Genomic DNA, 21976 nt, shown 5'->3' with positions numbered 1-21976 from the left:
GAAAAAGTTAAAAGGGGCTGGAATTGTGGTATAGCAGGGTAAATCACAGCTTACAACACTGACGTCCCATGTCAAAGCGTCGTTGGAATCCTGGCTGCCCCACTTTCGATTTAGCTCCCTGCTAGTGTGCCTCAGAAGGCAGTGAAAAGTGACCCAAATACTTAAGTCTGTGCCATCCATGCAGCCTACTTTAAAGGAATTTAAAACATGCATCAGGAATAGTTTATTTGATCTTTCCTATAGCAGCAACATTCTTGCTAATGGATCTAACCCAAACTACTCTGCTTTGGTGTGTTTATTTATTCTTTTAAAAGATTTATTTATTTACTTGAAAGTCAGAGTTACACAGAGAGAGAAGGAGAGGCAAAGAGAGAGAGGTCTTCCATCCGCTGGTTCACTCCCCAATTGGCTGCAGCGGTCGGAGCTGTGCCAATCCAAAGCCAGGAGCCAGGAACTTCTTCCAGGTCTCCCACACAGGTGCAAAGGCCCAAGGACTTGGGCCATCTTCTACTACTTTCCCAGGCCATAGCAGAGAGCTAGATTGGAAGTGGAGTAGCAGGGACTGGAACCAGTGCCCATATGGGATCCTGCACTGCAGACAGAGGCTTTAAAAGGGATGAACTTGGCACCTAGTAGTTATATATGTTACCCACATGTATAGAAAAAACATACAATGAAAGTTGCTGTAACAATTACAATCAAGTTTCAATTTTCCCATAAATTTTTATTTTTTAAAAAGATTTATTTATTTATTTGAAAGAGTTACAGAGAGAGAAGGAGAGACAGAGAGATCGTCCATCTTCCCCAGATGGCCACAATGGCCAGGGATGGGCCAGCTGAAGCCAGGAGCCAGTAATTTCTTCCAGGTCTCCCACATGGGTAATTGGGCCATCCTTTGCTGCTTCTCCCAGGCCACTAGCAGGGAGCTAGAATGGAAGTGAAGCAGCCAGGATGTGAACTGGCAACCATATGGGATGCCTGTGTTGCAGGTGGTGGCTTCACCTTCTAAGCCATAACACCAGCCCCTGATGTTGTGTTTTTTTTTCCCCATTGTTGTTCATTTCATTGCATTTTTTATATTTTCCTAGAGACTTCCTGTTGCATCTTTGGGTTGTTTAGAAGTGTTACTGCATTTTCAGATCTTGGAAATTTTTTAAAATTTTAATTTTTAAATTGTGAATTGGTGAATCATTACACAATTTTCATTTTTACTTTAACAATATTTTAGTACAGATAAGTAACATCTGGACCACAGTATGTTTCTGAGTTGTAGGTATTACACATGAGTGTAAAAAAAAAAAAAAAAAAAAAACCACACACACCACAAAGTTATCTTTGGTTTTAATGTCTGAACTTTTAACATCTTTCAAAATGGGCCTAGCAAATTTTCTCCTAAAGCAGGTAAAGATCTGTGGGAGTGTGACTCAAGGGATCCTTCTTTGTGCCTCTGCATTTAAGGTGTGGGAATGACCCTTTACCTCCCTTTATCTAAACCAGTTTGGGCCATTGCAGCCCAGCCTAGGTTACAGTATTTTTCTTTGTGCATCTCCGACTAAGTAAGTTGCAATGTGTTCTTCCTGGGAAAATGAACTCTAACCCAGTGGGAGAAAGAAAGGCTGCTGGTTTGGCCAATTAGAAATGAGACTCCCAGAGGTGGTGAGAGGTGTTCCTGCCTCTCTCACCTGATGGACCACAACCTGCTTATCTAGCTTGTTGCAGCACTCAGGTCAAAAGAACAGGGAAGAATGGCACGTTTGGGTGAAGGTCTCACTGGCTCTTTGCTTTATACTGAGACTAAGGAAACTCCTCATTGTCTGGTAGTCTCCATTGTGTGCTCTGGAAAATATTGCTTTATGTAAGAAAGTGGGACTGTACTCTGAGTCTAGCCACTAAAATCAACTATTAAAAAAAAAAAACTTGAATGGAAAATAAAGGCAATTAAGGCTGAAAAATAAAACACAGAATAAGCATTGTTCTGGGTCAGATATTTTCTTTTGTTCATTCTTGCCATTATTTGCTGCTATTTTTAAAAAAGTTTATTTATTTATTTGAAAGGCAGAGAGAGAGAGAGAGATAAATATCAATCTTCCATCTGCTGGTTCACTCCCCAAATGGTCACAACAGCCAGAACTGGCAGGGAGAAGCAGGAGCCAGGAACTCCACCTGGGTCTCCCACATGGGTGGCAGGGGCTCAAGTACCTGAGCCATCAGTTACCTCCTGTGTGCCTTAGCAGGAAGCTGCATCAGAAGCAGCACTGACAGGATCCGAACCAGCCCTTCCATATGGAATGTGGACATCCTAAGCCATGGCTTAAGGCGGCTTATCTTACTGAACCACAATGCCCACCCATGCTGCTGATTTTAAAATATAGAAATAATAGAGCTTCATTCCCTAAGGGGAGCTGAGACTTGGAGACATTGAATTGGAACCCGGAAGCCAAAAGGATTCCACTACTGGGTTTAGGGAGATGAAACTTCATACACTTGGGAGCTGTGAAATGTCAGTTTGAAAAGTGTCCCCTGACCTGGCCACTCATGGGTGAGACCTCATGTTTCCTGTGTCCCCTCTGCACACATCAGCTGCTCAGTTGGAGCTACGTGTTAGTTGCACTTCTGGAATAGGGATTGGCTTCTCTGTCCTCCTTTTGAACTTATATAGTTCTGACATGCTAGTTCCCTAGGGCCCTGTGTTTCCAGCTAAATAGGGAGCAGACACTTTCCTGCTGCTCACTTTTAAAAAGACAAAGAGAGGCTCTCCTATGCACTGGTTTACATTCCAGATACCCTCAATGGCTGGGATTGGGCTGAAGCCATAGCTGAAGCTGGCAGCTGAGCACCCGATCCAGGTCTTCTTCACGCGAGGCAGGGACCCAATACTTAAGCTGTCACCTCTCAGGTCCCAGATTAGCAGAGAGCTGGAAGCAGTAACCAGAGCTGAGACTCAAACTTGGATTCTCCTATGTGAGATACAGACATCCTAAGCAGTAAGCTAAACTCCTGTTTCCTCTGCTTTTATTTAAAAAGGTCAATTTAAGGAGAAAAACAGCTGCGTAATTGGAGGCTTACAGTGAGGAAGAGTTAGGAATAAAAACAGGAACTCTGAAGCAAAAAAGAGCTCCCAAGAGGGATCGGACGGGTTAAATGCACCGCAAGACTGTAGTTCAGATGTTATCAAGTCACAAGAATGTGGGCTCTGCTGGGGTGGAGGTTGGGAGCAGCCAGAGATTTCATCAGGCATTCCTGATGAGTGTTCCAATTAGTTGTAAGGTGCTCTGAGAGCCATGAAGTGGATCTGCACTAAGCCTCATCATGGGTGAGGAAAGGGAACCTCCCAGGGGCTCAGGAGCTTTCCTGAGTAAGCAGGTGATGGTGCTGAAGATTCACACCCAGGTTTGTCTGGCTGCAAAAGCTGTGTCTGCACCTGGGCTCTGTGGCACACTGGACCTCTGCTTTGAAAATGGAAATTAAGTTTTATTCTTGCATGACAATGAATACTTGCAGTCTGCCTTTGGCATTCTCTTGGTGTCCTGCTTCAGCATGTTTCTGGTCCCCCAAATTGTGATGTGTATTTGATTCTTAAGCACTAGAAGTCAGTTTCACCCTGACTTCCCTGGTTGGTTGCTGAAGTGTGAAGAATTAGAAAAGATAGCCTGCCAGCTATGTGCCAGCTCTGTTGGGCACTTAATACCGCATGGATTACTTCCTTCTCTGAAGTACGTTTGCTTATAATCATGGCACTTAAATTGTTTGCCTTTCCCCTGTTGGAAAAGGGAGACCATAATGAAAATGACTTCGTTTCCTCATCAGAGACCAAGTATTCTGTTTGCTTGATCCGTGCTGGAACAGATATGCTCATAAGTGTTCCAGGGATGGGGCCTGGGCCCAGTGGTGCTGTATCTTTTTTTTTTTTTTTAAGAGGAGTTGAAAATCAAACTTTTTAATGAAATATACCATTTGAAAATATATATTTATTTTATTTACTTAAAATGAATAGCCCACTGATTCACTCCCCAAATGCCTGCAATAGCTGAAACTGGACTGTGCTGAAGGCAGGAGCCAAGAACTCAGTCAGGTCTCCCATGTGGATGGCAGGGACCTAAGTACTTGAACCTTCACCTGCTGTCTTCCAGGATGCACATTAACAAGAAGCTGGAACTGGGAGCAGAGCCTGGACTCGAACCCAGGCACGTTGCTGTAGGATGTGAGCAACCCAAGCGGCACTTAACTAGTGCTCCAAATGCCTACCCCTGAAATACCTCAATTTTTAAATGTTGATACTTCATTCAGATGTTGCCTTTGGAACAATCACTTACATCTACTAGTCTGAGAGATGCCGTAGTACCGTGAAGAAGTCTGAAATGCCTGGATGTCAGGTTGGACAGGATTTAGGTGAGCTGGGGGCAAGAAAGGAGGAAGATGTGCACTCATATTTCTGCTACTTCTTGTACTTGTGACCAAAGTATAGAGGCAGGGCAGACACGGTGCTAAGGCTGGGAAAAGGGAAGGGGATAGTGTTGGCTGAAGTCGTCTGTTGGAAGTGCTGAGTCATCTTTTCTGAAGAGACTTGCTGTCTGTGTCAGGATACTGGGCCAGCTGCCCAAAAAAGACACAGTAGTCATCAAGAAAGAAAGTCCTCATGGTCTGAGTGCAAGCAAACCGGGGTGTTCCTGTTTCTTCTTGCTTTGCCATGGCGCATCGTCATGACCCAAGAAAAGTCTCCTGGCAGAAGGAGAAAGGGTGGATGGAGAAGGCCATGGCTCTTCCTCTGGAGGCAGGATCCAGACCTTGATTCCATCACGTCTGCTCATCCCTATTGGCAGAACTGGGTGCTGCAGCCTCACTCCAAGAAAGTCTGGAAAACGTAGGTTTTTACAGTGGTGACTGTGTATCAACTAAAAATCATATACAGAAAGAATGGGGATTGCATATTATTTAGCAGTGTGCTAATTTGTATTTGCGAGTCTCAGATTCTGTGAGGTAAAGTACCCACTTATTGTGGCTACAGTTTAAATTTTCTGATTATTTTAGCAAGACCCTAGTAGCCGGAGTGGAAAGCGATACTTACTATTATTTTGTTCTTTATTTACTGTTATTTTATTACCTTCTTCATTCCTGGTTAGATTGCCGTAGCATGGTGAGTGTCTGTTTCATTTGTTTACATGGTTGATCTAGAGCAGCAGCTTTCAAACTTTTGGGCCTGAGGACCCCTTTGCACTCTAAAATTACTAAAGACACTAAAGACTTTGCTTCCGTGAGTTATATCTATTGCATTAAAATTAAAATGCACATTTAGAGTATTTAATTAAGTATTTCAAGTTAAATACTATTCAGTTACAAAGATTGATGCTAAGAAAACATAATGTTTTAAACCATATTATTAAATGCTGTTGGCCTCCCAGATCCCCTGAAAGGCTCTTCGTGGCTCTGGAACACACGTGAGAGCCACTGATCTAGAGAGCACATTTGTCCATGTTGACTTTGGTAATTGTATCACTGCAGCTCTAAGTACCAGGGCTTAAAACAGAGAGGAGCATGGCCATCCAGTAATTACTGGTACAAAAAACAAATTGAGTGGCCAACGTGTGAGCTTCTTTCATCTCAGGTTTCAGAGGAGTTGGATTCTAATACTGAATCATAAATAAATGTAAGTGTGGGAAGTAGTAGTGATCATTTCATTTATAGTAATTTAATGTTATGGTGTTGAAGGTGCATTGAATTAAATAAACATCATATATATATATATGTGTGTATATATATATGCTCATTGTAGTTTGCTAATTTGCTTTTGTGCACAGTTACATTGAGTTTTGGCCACCCAGCTGGGAATCTACCTTTATTCACTTGGCACATGCCTTTGCTCCTCATAGAAGCGTGAGGTGCTAGACGTGGTCTTTGCGTTTTCAGACACCTTTGCTGCCAGACCCAGGCTGCAGCATGTGACTTGGGCTCTACCACATAGATACGTCTGTCTCATGCTGCGAAATAGAAAGCAAGGACAAGCAGAAATATTGGCTGCTGCACACAGTCATGGGGCAGCAACTGCAGAGTTGATAAACGTTGCTGGAGTTGGTGGTGGCAGCTGCATTCTCCCCTTTTATCAGTGACGTAGACGGCAGTGGCATTTCCACCAGACCAATGCTACTGTGCAGCAATATTCATGCATATGCAGCCTCCAAGCCTAATTTTTCTAGCCCTTGAAATGTGTGATCTTTCCTTTATCTTTCTATGAAATCAAGACTCAGTGCGGTTGCCTGCAGCTAAGAGTTCTGCTTGATACATTCTCAAATGTGTTTTTTCTCAAAGTTTTGTTTGGAAACCTCACGTATCAAGATCATCTGGGGGGGGCAGGGCTATGGTGTAGCAGGTAAAGCCGCCACATGCAGTGCCAGCATCCCATATGGGCTCCAGTTCAAGTCCTGGCCACTCCACTTCTGATCCAGCTCTTGGCTATGGCCTGGGAAAGCAGTGGAAGATGGCCCAAGTCCTTGGGCCCCTGCACCCATGTGGGAGACACAGAGGAAGCTCCTGGCTCCCCTGGCTTTGGATTGGCACAGCTCTGGCCATTGCAGCCATTTGGGGAGTGAATCGGCAGATGGAAGACCTCTCTCTGCCTCTCCTCTCTCTATGTAACTCTGACTTTAAAATAAATAAATCTTTTTTTTTTTTTTAAAAAAAAAAAAGATCATCTGGGTCATATTCTAACAGAGCCTGTAAATGGTCTTAAAACAGATGGACTGGAGAATGTGGGTGTTTGGTGCAGCTGTCAGGTTGCTGCTAAGGACACCTACATCCCATATCAGGGTGCCTGCTTCAAGTCTCCACTCTGCTTCTGATCTTGCTTCCTGCTAATATGCACCTTGGGAAGGAGAAGATGATGGCTCAGGTTCTTGGGTTCCTGCAACCTACTTGGGAGACCCAGATTGAGTTCTAGTCTTCTGGCTTTGGCCTGGCCCAACCTAAGGTGTTGGAGGCATTTGGAAAATGGACCAGAGCTGGAAGATCTCTCTCTGACTCTACCTTTCAAATAAAATGAAAATAAATAAATGACAATTAAAAACAAAACCAGATGGACAGATCCTTGCGGTGAGTCCTAGAAGTCCATGTTGTAAACAAATCTCAGGCTTAGTGCTTTTTAGGTACGGTACAATGTAAGAACAATGCCCTCATGTTTCCAAATTGTTAAATTATTTGCTTTCTGGCTGGCGCTGCAGCTCACTAGGCTAATCCTCCGCCTGCGGCTCTGGCACCCTGGGTTCTGGTCCCAGTCGGGGTACTGGATTCTGTCCTGGTTGCTCCTCTTCCAGTACAGCTCTCTGCTGTGGCCCGGGAAGGCAGTGGAGGATGGCCCAAGTGCTTGGGCCCTGCACCCACATGGGAGACCAGGAGAAGCGCCTGGCTCCTGGCTTCAGATCAGCGCAATGAGCTGGCCGCAGCGCGCTGGCCACAGCAGCCATTGAGGGGTGAACCAAAGGAAAAAGGAAGACCTTTCACTCTGTCTCTCTCTCTCTCTCACTATCCACTCTGCCTGTCAAAAAAAATTATTTGCTTTCTGTTTAGGCATCCGAGTAACCCTTACAAGAAATAATTCCGCTTTTTTACAAAGCCGTAGTCAAATATGTCCTTGTCTTCTCAACCCCACATTCTGCATATGCTTTTATTCTGTCTCTAACTCCTAAAAAGTATTTTTCCCCTGATTTATTTATTCTCACTCAGCAGTAATAATTCCTTGGTTGGGATTGCTTCCATTCAGTGGTGCCTGAGTTTGTCATCCAGGTTCTAAGCTGCACTGTCACTGTGACTCTCTCCAGGTTGCTTCTTGGGCAGTTTTGTAACCTGCAGGCTTAGAGTTCATTGTTCACCCCAGAGATCACTGGTGATGATGAAGGGAAAGACTGGGTCATGCAGGGTGATTCTCCTTGGTGGGCTTCTTATCCATGGATCCAGGCTAGAAAATTGTGGTGGAGGCTGAGTGGTGGACTTCTGAAATGTATAGAGTCACAAATGCTATAATTTTAAGAGAACATAGTTTTACCCCATGTTTCCTAAATGAGGAGCTGAGGAGAAGATACAAGTCCAGGGTGAAATAAATTTAGAAGAAATGTTGATGCAGAAATTGACCTAAACAACTTAAAAAGGAAGGAAGTTTAAAATTTATTGTTAATATTTGACCTTGAGTATGTTCATTTAACATATTTGTGCATCAGTATCCTCAACTGCAAAATGAAGATTTTAGTGATAGCTAACATGTATTGACTGTTTTCTAGGAACTATTCTAAGAACCTTATATGCTAACTCATTTAATCCTTAGCATGGCCATATGACATACCACTCCCACTTTTCAGATACATAGAATCTAACCTGCAGTCATGCTGCTGACATTGTCCATTGCTGCTTTACAAACATGCATGAACTCAGTGGCATAAGACAGTTATATATCTGTTACTCATAATTCTGCAGTTCAGGGGTGTGTGGGCAGAGTTCAATGAAGTCCTCTTCTCACAGTTTCATAAGAGAGCAGTTGGAGTGTCAATACGACCCAGGGCCTCATCTGAGGCTCCGAGTCCTCTTTCGAACTCATATGATTATTGGAAGAGTTAATTTCCTTGAGGCTGTGGAGGAGTTGTGAAAGCCGAGTCCTCAAGGCCAAAAAGACAGTGTCCCTGTCTCACTTGATTAGGCAGACGCACCAGGGTAATAGCTTAACATCGACAGATTAGGGTGCTTGATGTAACTTCAGTAGCTCTTCATCTTTGCTCTATGATGCAACATAATCCTGGTAGTAATATCCCCATCGCATTTACCTGGTTCTATTAGTTAGAAGCCAACTGCAGGTCTCATCTGTACTCAAGGGAAAGGGATTACACAGTTCTGTGGATACCAAGTTTGAAGCATGAATCATGGAACCATCTTAGAATGCTGCCAACCACGGGTCGCAGGCAGAGTTTAAACCCAGCCCTGCTCCAGGTTAAGAGTCTGTGCCCCAGTATTCACATCCTAACCACCAGGACCTTCTTTCTCCCCTTGAAGAAAGCAAATGTACTTTATGGTTTTGCACAGAGTTCTAATAAGTAAGAAAGATAACACTATTGGGGTGACAGTCAAAAATATTAATTCCTTTCACATCCACCTTTAAAGGTTAGCTTCAAAAAAATCATAACCGCCTGCAGATTTGTATTTTCAGGAAGAGATTTCCAACAATTCTAAATACTTGGGTTGTGTAAGTGATTAGAGTTCATTCATGTTTGTTTCTGAGGCAAAAGTAACCCTGGAACTTGGGATTTGAGACTTAGGTTCCCGGAAAGCTAACCTGAGCTTTGCTTTCTGTCTTTGAAACAGATGAAGTGATTGAGAAGGAAGAGCGAACGTCTTCATTTTGTAGACAGGACAACATGGACCAGCCATTTACTGTGAATTCTCTGGTAGGTTGCACCACTGATATTTTGCATTTGGTTGGAAAGCCAAGAAGGAAGAACAGAAACAGACCCGCTGTGGAATGAGTCACACACCTTGTAGAAGTGTAGCGCTTTCTCAGTTTTCCATCCACCCATGTGGTCGTCTCCCTCGAAGATGTGACAGAGGAAGCCATCTTTGCAAACCTGAAAAATATGTTTCTCAAAACCATGTGACATTTAAAAAAAATGTGACATTTTAATTTGGCCAGATTCCAGAAATACAGACCTTTGAAAAGACACCTGAGGGAAGATTTAAAGTTGACTTCATAAACTTAACAGATACTTAAACGTCTTGGTGCCCCAGCTTCTTTATAGATGAAAAGTGGTGGCTTACCTTGTGTGGTAATAACCGAGGAAGACATTTCATATTTAACACCTCTGTATTGCTTTGGGATCCTTATGTAAATGGTCTCATGTGTGAAACTGATTCCAGGCCGGCGCCGCGGCTCAATAGGCTAATCCTACACCTGTGGCACCGGCACACCGGGTTCTAGTCCCAGTCGGGGCACCAGATTCTGTCCCGGTTGCCCCTCTTCCAGGCCAGCTCTCTGCTGTGGCCCAGGAGTGCAGTGGAGGATGGCTCAAGTCTTTGGGCCCTGCACCTGCATGGGAGAACAGGAGAAGCACCTGGCTCCTGGCTTCGGATCAGTGCGGTGCGCTGGTCGCAGCAGCCATTGGAGGGTGAAACATCAGTAAAGGAAGACCTTTGTCTCTCTCACTGTCCACTCTGCCTGTCAAAAAAAAAAAAAAAAAAAAGAAAGAAACTGATTCTTTTCACTTTTACCCTCATTGGCCAATACAATGTACACTTTCTCTAGCAAGATCTTTAAAAAAGACTTGTTGGAGAGGAAATAACAGGGACTTCGATCACTTGGGCTTCTTCTGCATCCCATATCATTCTGTAATTGTGAATGCAGGCATAATGCTTAATCTCTAAGGCTTTAATTTTGTATTTGCCTTATGGCAGTTGAAGATAGTAATTTTCTTGCTCCCAGCCTAGTAGTGGTAGTTTGATGATGGAAGCTGTCATTCCCTTCCTGCACACGACCTGCACTAACACACTCACAGCAACCCTGTCAGAGTAGGCCTGAGTGGAGCAGTGCACTGAACACCCTATATGTACAAAGCCTAGCACTTGGACATAGAGAAAGAGAGAGCCTGGCTCTTGAGCTGAAATAGGTTGTGACCTAATTTCACTCAACCAAGAAATTGCTGTGTAGAAGCTCAGTTGTTTTCAGTGTATGTTTGAGAAGTAATGATTTGGAGGAAGTTTTCTATTTCTTGACTCCGTGTTCTCATTCTGCTGTGGGGCCTTAAAGAATGTCCTATTTCTACCTCTGAAGGACTTACCCTTATGGGATTTTTTTTTTTTTTTTTTTTGGACAGGCAGAGTGGACAGTGAGAGAGAGAGACAGAGAGAAAGGTCTTCCTTTTACCGTTGGTTCACCCTCCAATGGCCACCACGGCCAGCACGCTGTGGCCAGTGCACCGCACTGATCTGAAGCCAGGAGCCAGGTGCTTCTGGTCTCCCATGCAGGTGCAGGGCCCAAAAACCTGGACCATCCTCCACTGCACTCCCTGGCCACAGTAGAGAGCTGGCCTGGAAGAGGGGCAACCGGGACAGAATCCGGCACCCCGACCGGGACTAGAACCCGGTGTGCTGGCTCCACAGGCGGAGGATTAGCCTAGTGATTCACGGTGCTGGCCCATGGAATTTCTTAGGTGCTATTTCCAGAATGTTGTATGAGTGTAATTAAAATTGTATTGCGCGTGTTGCTGCAGAAATGAACACCAAAGCTTTTTCATCTGAATAATTTGTACTTTCATCCAAGAAATTCACATGCAAATGAAATGTAGATTGATGAGGACTTTAGGGTATTTCCTGCTTCTCTCAGTTTTAGATTTGGAAAGGACTCAGTAAAGGAAAAATCGATCTTATTTTTCCTTCGGGGAAAGACGATCGTCTAGTTATAGACTTGTTGCTGTGTTCTCTCTTTCACTTCTTAACTTTCATTTGGTGCATTTAATGACTGCCATTGCTGTCACAGGTAACATGCTACATACTGGGGAATGCAAAGGAATAGAGAAGGATTTCTTTGGACATCTCAAGGAGTTCCTAAGAAGTTTGAGACACTTGCATTGCAGTCATGAGGACCCAAGTGGACTATCCATAATAAAATATGGACAGACGACTTTCGTACCTATAGGAGACTGGAGGCCCCTTAGGAAAATGCTCTGGTTTCCATGGAATTTTTTTTAACCATCTTCTAATGTGACTCAGGCAATTATCTGTAGTTGAGTAATAATATTTTCTTTACGTGTTGTTGGTATATAGTGAGTGTGCTTACAGAAAAGGGGATGGATTGCTGAAGTGTGTTTGAGATGTCTTAATTGGAAAATACTGTGAATACTCAAGCCTGGGGCTCAGAGTTCACAAGCACTGATTCTTGACTCTGACCTCGGAAATCAGAAAGTCGTTCAGGGACTTAGAAAAGCAGTGTGATGGGGTACAGATAGGAAAAAAGTGCTTTAATCACTTAGGAAGAGCCTGAGTATTGCTGCTGTTGTCAGTCACATCTTTCTTTCAGCATTGGACCAAGTGAGGCCAGATCAAAGGTACAGGTGAGGATCAAAATCAAGTGTGCCCTTTACTCCTGGTGGCTTGAACCAGGAATTTCTGTCCTCCAGAGAATATGGGAGGCTGAAAAAGTCTTCTTATCTCTTCTGCTGTCCTCTGACCTATCTTAGCCACCAGTTTCAAAATGAACAGCAGGTGACCTTCAGGGAAAGGAAGTGTAGGCCCCAAGAGCTTCTTTAAGGAGGGAAAAATGGGAAGGAGGACTCGCCCATATGGCTTCTGGCCAGGTCAAAGGAGTTGCAGCAGGTGCAAGAGGCGTGGCCTGCCTCTGACTTAATGGAAGCTTGAGAAATGAGTTTATGGCTCTCTAGTTATATAATAACCTTTAGGAGCCAAAGTCCTTTCAGATCTCTGGGTTTCTATAGGCTGTCTATCAAAGTTGACCAGATGGCATTGGGAAAATTTCAAGTATCTAATTCCCTGCACCCTGCCCCTGAAGGTTGATTCAATAATTTATGGTCAAACTAAGACCGTGTCCTCCTTGATTTCTTTCGTAGTTTTCAACAGACCTCAGTCAAATGTTCTGCCTCCATTGTAGACAGATTTGGGTCCTGTTGTTATCTGCCTGAAGAGGGCTTAGCAAGCGAAGTTTGCTCTAGTCTTGGGGCATCAGGAATGGCAGTGGTCTAAAGCTTCTCTAACTGGAGTGTGCGTAAGTAGCTCAGGAACAGCAGTAAAAACATCAATTCTCAGCCGGCGCCACGGCTCACTAGACTAATCCTCCACCTTGTGCCGGCACACCGGGTTCTAGTCCCGGGTGGGGCGCCGGATTCTGTCCTGGTTGCCCCTCTTCCAGGCCAGCTCTCTGCTGTGGCCAGGGAGTACAGTGGAGGATGGCCCAAGTCCTTGGGCCCTGCACCCCATGGGAGACCAGGATAAGTACCTGGCTCCTGCCATCAGATCAGCGTGGTGCGCCGGCCGCAGCGCACCGGCCGCAGCGCACTGGCCGCGGTGGCCATTGGAGGGTGAACCAACGGCAAAGGAAGACCTTTCTCTCTGTCTCTTTCTCTCACTGTCCACTCTGCCTGTAAAAACATCAATTCTCAGCTCACCTCCTGAGATCCTGAGTCTGTAGGCGTGAAGCAAGGCCAGTGAGGGTTTGGAGTTTTTAAGAAACTCGCCGTTGCTGCTGATGGTCCTGGTGCAGGGACCATACTTTGAGACTTAATGATCTAAACCTAGTGTCAGTGAACCATAAACCCGTAGATAAACTCATTTGCTTGGGACACAGCAAGAAATATTTTTCCATATTGTTTATGGCTGCTTTTAACCGTGGTAGAGCTAAATTCAAGTTGTGCCACAGACCCTAAAATATTTGCTATCTGGCCCTTAATAGATAAAATTTTCTGGCTCTTCTTGTCTTTCTGAAACACTGACTTTTAATTGAATAATTGTCCTGAATACATATATTCTATGCTTTTCCAAATGTGTACAGTTATTTCTTTTTATTAATAAAATTCATTTGTATTAACATCACTTTTGTTAATGATATATCATCATTTTCTCAGTCAAGCACCAATTATAGCATAATCACTATTAAGTGCAAATGTCTAAGCGCTGTTTATTTAAAAATATGGGGAGGTGTTTGGATGCTTGGAAGGACTTCTCCAGAGCTTATTGGTGGGTTTTGTTTTCACTCAATGGAGATGCAATGAGGCACTGAGAAGTTCTTACTAGATACATACCGAAGCAGAGTTGAATCCTTACAGAAACATTAAATCCAAGCTACCTCTGGGAAACCCTTCGTATTGGAATGACATGAGCTATGCCATGGCAGGAATCTATCCAGGGGCCTGCTTTACATGACCCAGTATGGAAACATTCACGGAGTCATGGGGTCAAACATATTTTACCTAAAACGACTGAACTTTCACAGAATTCTACCCCAAAATCTAAAAACAGCTGCGTGAGGACGGCTGGGGAAACTTAGGTTTTCTCTGGGCTACTTCCTTTCCTAGAGCTTCCGATGCTGGTGTCTGTTGGTGTGGAGACCACATATTTAAGCACAAAGACTTTACTCCGCCTTCAGCTCTTTATGGAAAGATTTCCTTAGGTATTGGCGCCATACTTTTATACAGAAAAGTACATCCATTATGTCAGTCATATTCTTCTTATAATCAGATATTTAAATTTTGCTTTGCAGAAGAAGCTAGCTGCTATGCCTGATCACACAGATGTTTCCCTGAGCCCAGAAGAGCGAGTGCGTGCCCTAAGCAAGCTCGGTTGCAACATCACCATCAGTGAAGACATCACTCCACGCCGCTACTTCAGATCAGGAGTGGAGATGGAGAGAATGGCATCTGTGTATTTGGAAGAAGGAAACTTGGAAAATGCCTTTGTTCTTTATAATAAATTTATAACGTACGTCTTTTTTGTTGTTGGTTTGGAGACCTTTGAGATGAGGAAAGTTAGAAAATGTTTATTTTGCTGTGGTCATTTATTGGGAATTTTTAATGTGCAGATGAATTTACAGTTTCCTAAAGCATTAGAAGTCCAGGTTTTTAAATTACTGACTAATGTGCCCAAAGGCATCCTGAGACCATCTGTGAGGCTGAGGGATGGGATGAGGTGCAGAGATGTCAGATCGCTCTCCACAGGCCAGTGCAGCATCCTGCACGTCTTGCTCTTTACAAGTCAAATTCTCTTTTGCGTGCCCGTTGCATAGGAGGGCAAGCTTCCTGAGAGCGGGAGCCATATTGCAGCTCCCTTGTAGCATCTGGATAATGCTGCAAATTGGATTTGATTGTTAGAGACCATTTAGGGAACAGAGGTAATATCTTACCCAGGTTCATACAGTACTTTTTTTCAAAAGACAGTTTATTTGGCTGTGTAAGAATACTAAGTGAAAAGAGCTTTCAGAATGGTGAGTGGGGCCAGCATTGTGGCACAGTGGATGAAACTGCCACCCTGTGACACTGGCATTCCATAGGAGTGCCAGTGTGAGTCCTGGGTGCTCTACTTGCCATCCTGCTCCCTGCTGACGTTCCTGGGAGTGAAACAATGGATGGAAGATCTCTGTTTCTCTCTGTCTCTCCCTCTCTCACTCTTTCCCCCAAACTCTGTTTTTCAAATACATAAGAAAATCTTTTTTAAAAATGTAGAATGATAGGGATTACATCATTGTAACCATATAGAAATAACACAGTGCCCATGAGCTATGTGTTTGTAACATATCTTGGTTTAAGTGTTAACAGAAATGGAATTTGGACTTGCTGTAACAATTTGGCAAATTTCTGACTGGAAGGCTTTCCTGTTGCCAATAATTATTTAATCTAAACCAAACCTTTTATTTCCTTGATTTAAAGTCACAGGTTGATTAACTTCGCTAATTTAAAAATTTATTTCTTTAAAAATAAAAATTGTATGTATTTATGACATACAACACAATTTTTGATATATGTATTCACTATGGGATAACGAAAGCTAATTAGCACACTCATCACTTCATGTGCTTTTTTTTTTGTAATGAGATACTTAAGTTAATTCAGCTGTTTTCAGTGGCACACTGCATTGTAACTATAACTGCAATATTATACACTGGATCTCCTGAACTTGGTCCTTCTGTAGGCCTGGAATTGTGATTCTTTTGACCAACATCTCTCCCACTTCCAAGTCACCCTCCCAGCCTCTGACACCCACCTTTCCACTCTGCCCCTGTGAGTTCAGCTTTCTTAGATTCTACCTATAAAAGAGATCATGTAGTATTTGTCTTTCTGTGCTCGGCTTATTTCATTTCTAATTTCACTAGTTTAGTTGGTTGCTTACGCTGACAACATTTGGGTTAAATCTGCATTCCATGATTCTACCAAGGACAAAATTAAAAGTGGTTTACTGAGTATACAAATTTCCAAGTTGATTAAAATGGTTAGCAACCTTTCACCTTCCTTGGAAAACTGCTTGTTTTTTTTTTTTTTTTTTTGTTGTTGTTGTTTTGTTTTGTTTCTAAAAAGTTAAGCAATAAATATGAAATTGGAGATTAAGTAGTACTCATTGATAGCCAAGGTTTAAAAAAATGTTTTGTTTCTGTACTACAAGTTAGCAATTGATAATACACGCATTTCTTTTTTACCTTTTGCTCAAGCTTTTTACAGATCCTCTGGAATCCCCTGTGTGATGAAGGGGTGTCATTTCTCTTAATTACAAATTTTCAGTTAGAAGTTTTTGATAGATGGTAGCTGTGGAGTGGTGCTGCGAATTCAGTTTTTGATAGATGGTAGCTGTGGAGTGGTGCTGCGAATTCATTCGTGGTTATTTGAGCCTTTTGCAATGGTGAGAAAGAGTTCACATCAGTCTTTCTCAGTTCTTATACTTTTATGAGTCATCTCTGTTATCGTGTTATAGCAGCATATGTTAAGTAAGGTAATGGTTTTGTCTGAGTGGGTTAAGCACATAGGGCCTGAGAAAGACCAGTGACTTGGTTTGTTTAGGAAATATCCTGACCTTAACCTTGCTAGCTTTAGTACTTAGGTTTGCAGAGCTTAACTGTGTTGTAGTGCCAAAATAATACTTCTTGTGTCAACTTTCAGTGAGAAGGCAGATAAAGATTATGTTAAATAATGCAGTATTGAACATGTCTTTGTTGAAAATGGTAGTCATTGTTATATTAGAAACTATCATTGAGTGCTTGCTGTCAAATAATGCTAAAGATATGGGTTTTTTTCCTTTCTGTAGCTTGTTTGTAGAAAAGCTTCCTAGCCACCGAGATTACCAGCAATGTGCAGTCCCGGAAAAGCAGGATATTATGAAGGTATTGTGGGGTTGAATTCCTGCTGTGGGATCCAGTGCTTCCTAAGTACATAGTATTGATTCACCCTTCTTCCCTTTTACCTCTAGTTCTTCCTCTTGAGAGTTTGAGTACAAGAAACTCATTCCATTAGCCACAGTGTTTCAATTTCTTCTTAGACATGGAATGATCACTACTGAGCCAGTATGGGGTGTCTAATTGATGCTGGGGGTGTGGGCGTTGGGGAAGAAAGCTGTTAGGAATGTGCTCAGCCACCTTGGTGTGCTGGGGAATCAGTTTATCATTCCTTCCAGAGGTGAACAGAATAACTGTGTTTCTCTGCACTTGCTGAAGGTGGACACTTTGGTTTTGATTCTCCTTACAGCCCCTGCCGCTCTATAACTATTGAGAATCAGTGTTGATTGTTAAGGCAGCCGCAGAGTTCTAGCTATCTACCCTGTTAGAGTATTGGGTTTATCGATAAGGTGTTGAGGGGGTGATCTTCCTGGAATACTTTGCAGGAAAAAGAGCGATTGTTGTGATGCATTTATTTCATCAGCATTTGTTGGGTAGTCTCCGACATCTCTAGCTGAGAATATGTCCCTTTAAACAAATTTAAAAAATGCTTCCATTTATTTGACTTAAACAGCTCCAGTTGATTTTGCACGAAGGAAGATGAAACAGCATATATAAAGCCAATCAGAGCATGAGATTTTAAGGAATGTTTGAAAAGTATTTTATTCTATGGTGAAATAGAAGCTCTCTTACCAGTCCTGCCAGGACCAAGGCTTCCTGAAAATAAAACTCAAGATTTTCTCACCTTGGTTATCTATATTTTTTAAATTTCTATGTCCACTTAGTTGAAGCAACAGTCATTATGTGTTTGTATGGCATTTTCCCTCAATTCTCTTGTTCATTCAACTTTAGAGAGTTATGCCCTGACTGCCAGTGAGACTCTTTTACTATAATTTAGAGCATTTCTTATTTTTAGCACAGGACAAAAATTCTCTGAAGCATATGGCTTTCCCACATTTATTCTTGTTGAATGAATGGATGGAATGAATGACAGGAATGTGGTGGAAGACACAGGCTAGAGGCAGGTGACATGGGTTCTGTCCTCAGGGGGCTACCAGTTAGGTGTACGCTGCTAGCAAGGCTCTCAGGCTCTGCATAGGCTTTTGTGTTCTCACCTCTGAAGAGGATGGTGGTAGTTGGACCAAATCAAGTTTCCCCGATTTTCCTGCCATTAAGAATCCCTGGGGGAGTTTTTTGAGAGCTGGGTCCCCTGACTCGTTCTCTGCAGATGTGGGACTAGCTCTGAGAATCTGCACTTTTATAAGAAGGCCTTGACTGTGTGCACAGCCTAGCGTTTTGGGAATCCTTCCCCACTGTACAGCCTCTAATATTCCTTCTCACCCAGGGCTGCGTTGTTGGTGTCCCACATAGTGTGCAGTTACAAACCTACCACCCAAATGTGGGGGACCTGTCCAGACACAATGCTTAACTCATCAGTGCAGTCAACATGGGTCCTACAAAAGGGTTTTTTTTTTTTTTCCTTCTCTACTGAAAAGTTGTAATTTTGAGCCCTCGAGAAGAGGGAGGTTTGCTTTATGCCATCATCTTTGGTTACTCATGACTTGATTTCTAATATGCATACCAGCTGTTTTTCTTTCTCAGCTGATGATCTGAAAGAGTATACTGAAAATCCCACTAATCAATCTGTACATATATATCTTTAAAAGAAACTGAAGGAGATTGCATTCCCAAGGACAGATGAATTGAAAAAGGACCTTTTAAAGAAATATAATGTAGAATATCAAGAATATTTGCAAAGCAAAGTAAGTTCAATTGATATACCTATTTCATGACTGTTTTCTGTGCAAATATTTTTTGAATTTCATTTTTATATGAGTTTCTCAAATGTCTATGCATTTAAATTAAAAATTAAAGATGCAGTGATATGAAACGAATAAAAAATTCATGTTCATACCCAGGTTAAGTATTTGCAACAAAGATGTGGTATTTTTATTTCCCTACAACATCCAATAAAGCAGTGTGTTAGAAAATAGACTTCCTATAGGGATTTAAATAGAACTTTTTGAACAATTCATGCTCATGTAACCTTGAGCCAGATGGCTGCTCTTTGCCAGATGAATGGAGACAGTAGGAGGTAGAGGGAACACCGAATGATTTCTGATGTAGGCTTTGAAAATGTGAATTTTCCTCTTTTTTAAAAAAAGATTTACTTGTTATGTTTTTAAATATTTTATTTATTTATTTGAAAGTCAGAGCCACAGAGGGGAAGAGGGGAGTGACACAGTAGATAGAAGACTTCTGTCTCTGCCTCTGTCTCTCTGCAACTCTGCCTTTCAAATAATAAATAAATAAATATTTTTAAAAAATGTTTAAAAAAGAATAAGATGATAATGATGTCTAAGAGACAGTAAGGAATTGACAGAAGAAATTAATCTGTGGAATACTCAAGTCAAAATGTGAATTATTCATTTTATATCATCATTATAAATGTTGTTTTGTGCCTATTCTGTTCATTTATTTGATTTGAAGTTTCCATTTTCACTGACTTTTATTTATGTCCGATGTCATGAGCTCTAAAAATGGTCATCGAGCTTCTTGATTTTCTTTGGGCATAGCTGTAAGAGTGCTTTGAGTGTTGCTTTGTACTGGGTGGTAGAAGGAATATAAAAATCAAAGTTTTCTCCAAATTGTACATATTAATGGGTTGATCTGAAATAGGAGTGATAAAAATGGTCTTGGAGGCTAAGGCAAAGTTAGGGAGAAAAAAACCTGCTCAGGTTTCCCTTCCTCTTCTTTCTCCCCCTTCTGGATCTCTCTGGGATAACAGCCTCAGCAGCTGCTGCAGGCTATGTCTGCTGCATCCTCTGTAGAGAGCTCCGTGGCAGCCACAATGCCTGGAAGAGAGGAGCAGAGGTGCCTGAAAGCCTTACTGCGGACAGCACCGGCGTTGTATGGAAGTTGTTGCAGGAGCCGAGAGCCCACTGCAGACCTGTGAAGTCAGAATTTGCAACTGTTAACAGAACCCCGGGATGATTCCTGTGTTTGCAAACGTGCTGCTGCAAACTGTGTCACCTACACCACCCCACTTTTCAGTAGGGATCTTTGGGGAGCTTAGGAAAATTTTATATCCACTCTCCTCATAATACCTGGATATCTTGTTAGGACTGGGAAGCTTGGGATCGACTAGTTAGGGGATGGCTGGTCAGGAAAGAGATGGTTGGAACACATTTGGAGAACCATTTCTTGGTGATTTCCCCTTCTCCATCAAGTTCCAATAGAGTCTGAGTTCTAGAGTCAAAATACAAAAGGTTCTAGGGCAGCACTGTCCAATAGAAATTCCCATCATGATAGAAATGTTCCATGTGGCCCTTTCCAATATAGCAGCATTGCTACATGTAAGTACTGGTTGAGGAACTGAACATCTGATTTTATTTAATTTTAATTCATCTAAATGTAAACAGCCACATGTGGCTACTGTATTGGACGGTGTAGTGGGCAGGTGAGATAGTTTGATCCATGTGGTCTGGTCAGCCACTCTGACTGTGATTTTCTAACATTTAGAAATGCAGGAGGAATGGAGGGAACCTGACTGCCCTGTCTTTCTCTGGTTTAACATGGGGAGACTTGGAACTGCTGTCTTAATCAGATGAAGGGTGTTTTGCTGCAGTGCTGTGTATTTTCCATGCTGTTTGATGAGTGTCCCTGTGGGCGTATTGCAGTATCTGTCCGTCTGTCTGCTGGAAGACTGAAAGTATCTGATTCCAGTTTGACATGTTTGCCTTGGAAACTAACCTTTTCTTCTGGCAATCACATTTTTTAGAACAAATACAAAGCTGAAATTCTCAAAAAACTGGAGCATCAGAGATTGATAGAGGCGGAGAGGAAGCGGATTGCTCAGATGCGCCAGCAGCAGCTGGAATCGGAGCAGTTTCTGTTTTTTGAAGATCAGCTCAAGAAGCAAGAGTTAGCCCGGGGTCAGATGCGAAGCCAGGAGAGCCCGGCGCTGTCAGAGCAGATTGATGGGAGTGCTTTGTCCTGCTTTTCCACGCACCAGAACAGTTCCTTGCTGAACATATTTGCAGATCAGCCGAATAAAAGCGATGCAACCAGTATTGCTAGCCACTCTCCTCCAGTGAACCGGGCCTTAAAGCCAGCTGCTACTCTAAGTGCCGTGCAGAGTAAGTGATGGCATGCACCCCTGCAGGACTCTGGCCCATCTGATGGGAGGGTCTTTCTGTAGCATCACAGCTTTCCTCATTCCATTGTTAACTGTTGAAGACCCCTGCCTTACACATGGTGTGAACCGCAGAGCTACCCTTCCTGGACTCTGGCTATAACTGTAAATGAAGGCACCCCACGAGGTTTATTTTGGGGCAATTTTTTTCATAATACATGGAAAAAAACATATTTTGAAAAACTATACTTTTATGTCAATTTTCTGCATAGAATACGCTCAACATTTCTTGTTTGATTTGAAAGGCAGAAAAGAGAAAGAAGAGAAAGAGAGAGAGAGATTTTTCCATCTTCTGGCTCCCTTTCCAAATGCCCAGAACAGCCAGAACTGGACCAGGCCAAAGCTGGGAGCCCAGAACTCAGTCCAGGGTTCTCATGTGGGTGGCAGAGATCCAAGTATTTCATCCATCATCTGCTGCCTCCTAGGCTGCACATTAGCAGGACACTGATTGGAAGTGGAGTAGTTGAGACTTGAGCCAGGCACTCTGCCATAATGATGCTGGCATCTCAAGTGGTGACTTCACTACTCTACCTAGTGTCCATCCTAACTCATACTTTTAATTGCATTTTTCCATGAACATTTTGAATCCCTTCATACAACCTTAACATTCAGGAAGTATGATTTGTCTCTGCTAGTGCAGAGACCCTATAATAAATAGAACTGTATTTTGTCACTCAATAGAGATTTTGAATGAGAAGAATGCCAAGCAACTTTACTTTGCTCTTCTTACATGTGTTTTAACCAAGAAACACGTAGATCTTAAAGGTGAATACTTACCCTGGAGCTGAGAGATGTTGAGAAAATTGTCCAGACCTTTGCCCAGCAATAAAAGGTTTATGCTCAGTGTATTTAGCGTTATCTTGGACTGAGAGAATCTTATACACTAGTTATGC

The 21976-nt window shown here is 42.6% G+C and overlaps 1 protein-coding gene across 11 annotated transcripts in view; it reads left to right on the top strand.

Moving 5' to 3' along the window:
• The window catches only part of STAMBPL1 (STAM binding protein like 1), a 52241-nt gene that overhangs the window by 19150 nt on the left and 11115 nt on the right, over window positions 1-21976 (top strand). For 7 of the 11 annotated variants that reach the window (XM_070057643.2, XM_002718497.5, XM_051823929.3 and 4 more), the window contains 5 exons: window positions 9337-9419; window positions 14234-14451; window positions 16762-16837; window positions 18556-18651; window positions 20670-21027. In XM_070057643.2, coding sequence (XP_069913744.2) covers window positions 9390-9419; window positions 14234-14451; window positions 16762-16837; window positions 18556-18651; window positions 20670-21027 — 778 coding nt within the window. In that variant the 5' untranslated portion in view covers window positions 9337-9389. Of the gene's footprint in view, window positions 1-9336; window positions 9420-14233; window positions 14452-16761; window positions 16838-18490; window positions 18652-20669; window positions 21028-21976 lie in introns of all 11 variants that reach the window. The other 4 variants (XM_089314803.1, XM_089314804.1, XM_089314805.1 and 1 more) reach the window with 1 other exon arrangement.

The sequence above is a fragment of the Oryctolagus cuniculus genome, chromosome 15 (assembly GCF_051225735.1).
Source record: "Oryctolagus cuniculus isolate XC-2025 breed Fujian yellow rabbit chromosome 15, ASM5122573v1, whole genome shotgun sequence".
NCBI lineage: Eukaryota > Metazoa > Chordata > Mammalia > Lagomorpha > Leporidae > Oryctolagus > Oryctolagus cuniculus.
This window is presented reverse-complemented; position numbering and strand designations above follow the sequence as displayed.